Below are 3,727 nucleotides of genomic sequence, written 5' to 3' on the forward strand. Positions count from 1 at the left end.
GGACTTGTCCATCTTATCCGGCTGGCTCTCGTTTCCCTTTCCAGGAACTCGTTACACGAATTACTTCTTAACATTACCGTTAGATCTAATAATTATATTCAGTTGCAAAATGAAAGAGCCCGTGGAGTCCAGGACGTAACAGTTCTACAAATGGAACTTTTTAATAATATGTTTTTGAAATGTATTTTACTAAATACTTAAGTTTTTTTAGTTTTTTTTTACGTTATGCCGTCATTTTTGGACAGCCATGTTGAATTTTTGAAAAATGCCTGACGAGTAATAAAAGTTGACATGTTAGGCTACAATGTCACTTTCATGAAAAATTGTTTGGTTCAAAGGAATTTTGAGCAGAGAGAGGTGTCTGTTTCACAAAGAATATATTACTTACATGCACATATATGTATATGAGATTGTTTCAATAATTATTTAATAACCACGTAACGAAATTGTTTTCCCCTTTCCCTAATTTTGTTGATATTATTTACTTGATTGGAACGAATTTTATACGAATCGGATGAGCAGGATGAAGTATCAAATCACACTTAATCCGAAGATCCTTCAAGTAATCAACAGGCTCCAAGTAGAAGTGGTGCACTAGAGAAGCGATCATAGCCTTCATTTCGTACATAGCAAACCGTTGACCTGCCGCATACACGCAATAAATCAGAAAAGCTGTTTTCTCATCAGAAAAAAAGACAAAGTGTGCAATGTACCTATGCAATTCCGTGATCCCGCACTAAACGGTAAGTAGCAATAAGGATGACGATTTTGCACTTGATCGGGCAGAAATCGATCTGGATCGAATACGTCTGGGTGCGGCCAGAAGTTGGGATCTCTGTGAACGCCATAGATATTAAGGTGCACGATTGTGTTAGCCGGCACTGTATACGACTCTGTTAGAGAACAAAAAATAATATCTGTATACATACATACATACATATACATATACATGTATATATGTGTATACATATATACACTGTATATATATATGTATATATATGCAGGGTTTTCCAAAAAAGTCGGGACCCCTAAATATCTCAGAAAATATAAGTTTTACAGAAAAGTGTTTCAGGCAAAAGTTTTAAGATTTAAAAGAGTCTATTTACTGATTGTATCAGTGTGACGTTGAATGGCGCCGCTAATCAAAGTGACATCGATTTTTTTTAACGAAACTTCCTATTTTTTATTGCAGATTTTTATAGCTTCAAGAGCTTTCCAAAACACTTAATGTAGTTTATTTTCATTAAGTACTTTTTGAGTTATGAAAGTTGCATATTAGAGTACAGGTATTAGCATTATCCAAGGTGTATTACATAGAAATCGGATTTACACCTTTTGTGTGTGTAACCCAGCCAACTAAGTCAAGATCGGTTTAAATTAAAATTATCTAAACAAAATTCATCTTTAGTTTTTATACAAGAACTAAACAAAGATTTCGGTCGAAACGAATTTTGTGAGCTCATGATGCAGAAAATTTACAAAGAACCTAACTTTCTATTCAACACAGATTTTTTGGATGAAGCATCATTCGAAATGAATGATAACGTTAATAGATAATGCTAATGCCGGCGATACTCTAATATTCACATAACTCAAAAAGTACTTAATAAAAATAAACTTTATTATAGTGGTTTGGAAAGCTCTTGAAATAAATTATAAGAAACATGCAATAAACAAAAGAAGTCTTATTTAAACAATTTAACTTGATCTTCATATAACCTTGCAGACTCCACTCAAGATCAACTTTTTATCACTAGTAGGTACATTTTTTTAAGTCCACCAACTTTGCTTCTTACATATTTTTTCTTAGAAATAATCGTTTTCGAGATTCTAGCGTTTCCGGACGTTTTGAGAACCCTGTGTAACTTTTGTTTTTATTTCAGTGACGTGTAACGTAACATATTCTAAATAATGACATTAAAAATTGGTATTGCATTATCTAATACATACGGCATTTTATATCTTCTGAAAGAATGCGCGATATTAAATGCACACTAGGATACAATCGCATCGCTTCTTTCAAACATCTTTCTAAATATGGTAGTTTTTGTAAGGACGCCATTGTCAATTTTCCTTCATTCTCTTCCATCATACCATTTACTTCAGTTCTGACACGATCCTATATATTAAAAAATATATTCTGTACTGTTGTTAAAATTAAATATAGAGAAAAATATATTACAACAAAATAGTTGTATACAACTCTGAACTAAACAAAAACAAACTTATTTAGTTCTTATTATATTTTTTTTAGTTTTATTCATGTATCACGAAATACCTGAATATCCTTGTGCTCAGCTAATAATAACAAACTAAAGCATATACCCATTGCCGTAGTATCATGACCCTATAATTATACAAGTCTCGTTAATTTATTTATGTATCTCTTGGTACATCTTTTGGTACGTCTTCAAAGAATATATATGCATAAGACATAAACATGCCTCGAACATAAAAGTATCGACTTCTTCTCTGATGTCCAAATCGGTTATTTGATTTTCTTGAAATGCCGCTATTAGAAGATCCAACAAAGCGAGTCGCTTCTTTTGAACTAACTCAAAAAATAAACACAGTTTGTGCAATGCTTGAACATTCATATTTTTTAATATGTGTTTGTATGTGTTTGTAAATCGAATTAAAGTAAACTGAATTAAAGTAGAAGTTATGAATTATCGATGGATAATAGTTAAGAGGGTAAATATACTAAATACCGACGATAGAGGCCCCGAATAAGGTTCCGAAGGTTTTATTCGGCGGTCGTTGTTTTTTAAAAAATTATGAAGAAAGAAACTTATAAATCAACTCTTATTTTTTGATTCCATGTACATTTTCTTTGTGTTGTAAGTGTGCAGGCAAGGGAGGCTACGGTCCCCCGCAAGGAGAGAGGCTTCGCTCCTCGCACCAGCACCCTTCGTCAAGAAAAAATGAAGAACTCAATTAACGAATACGACTTCCGATTACATTCGCTTCATGTCGAAATTACCAAAAAAAGTTTCATTAATGAAGCATTGTTGTTCAAAACCTGTATGTTTTAGACATAATTTACTATAATTTACTATAGTAGAATAGTGAAAGGTAGAAAAAATAGTCCAATATAAACACAAAGTAATATACACGCAAAATACGGAGCTTAGCTCCCTTGCCTACACACTTACAACACGAAGAAAATGTACATGAAATAAAAAAATAAGAGGTTGGCCTCAATCTAGTACTTAAAAAAATAAGAGTTTATTTATAAAATTTTTTTTGTTATTAACTTTTGAATAAACAACGAGCGACGGCTAAAACCTTTTGCATGTCACTCAGAACACTGTCCTTGACAACATATGTGAAGCTCAAGTTAATCGGAGGGTGGTCCGTTATTGTCAATATTTATCATAATTTTAAAGGCATCTATTCGTTCATTGCAATTGTATAATCTTTTAAATAACAATTCAGTAAGGTAATATATGTAATGATAATCTCGCGTATCGCAGAATATATACAGAGTGTCCCAGAATTGGTTTAACATCTCTCATACACAGGTAAAAGGAATAAAACTGAGGTGAAAAGTTCTATACCATTTTGCTAGATTTGCAATAGTTACCAAGATTTTAAGTAACAAAAATCCGCGAATAAGCGTGCATCAGGCTGTCTTACGCGCGTAGGACAGCCCGGCGCGCTTCACACAATTACATTTTAATATGTATATGTTATAGTATATGCTGTTATATTAGCTCCTCCCATA

The 3,727-nt window shown here is 32.7% G+C and overlaps 1 protein-coding gene across 1 annotated transcript; it reads right to left on the bottom strand.

Moving 5' to 3' along the window:
- Nucleotides 1-360: 360 nt before the first annotated feature.
- LOC109862746 (cytochrome P450 4C1-like) lies at nt 361-3,202 on the bottom strand. The gene is made up of 5 exons (XM_020442880.1): nt 2,445-3,202; nt 2,279-2,347; nt 1,951-2,119; nt 714-893; nt 361-642 (listed from the first exon to the last, which is right to left on the bottom strand). Exons 1-5 carry the CDS (start codon nt 2,595-2,597, stop codon nt 482-484), a joined length of 732 nt encoding a protein of 243 aa, XP_020298469.1. The 5' UTR covers nt 2,598-3,202; the 3' UTR covers nt 361-481.
- Nucleotides 3,203-3,727: the final 525 nt, after the last annotated feature.

Source organism: Pseudomyrmex gracilis, unplaced genomic scaffold, assembly GCF_002006095.1.
Source record: "Pseudomyrmex gracilis isolate BER0280 unplaced genomic scaffold, ASM200609v1 scaffold_2325, whole genome shotgun sequence".
Lineage (NCBI taxonomy): Eukaryota > Metazoa > Arthropoda > Insecta > Hymenoptera > Formicidae > Pseudomyrmex > Pseudomyrmex gracilis.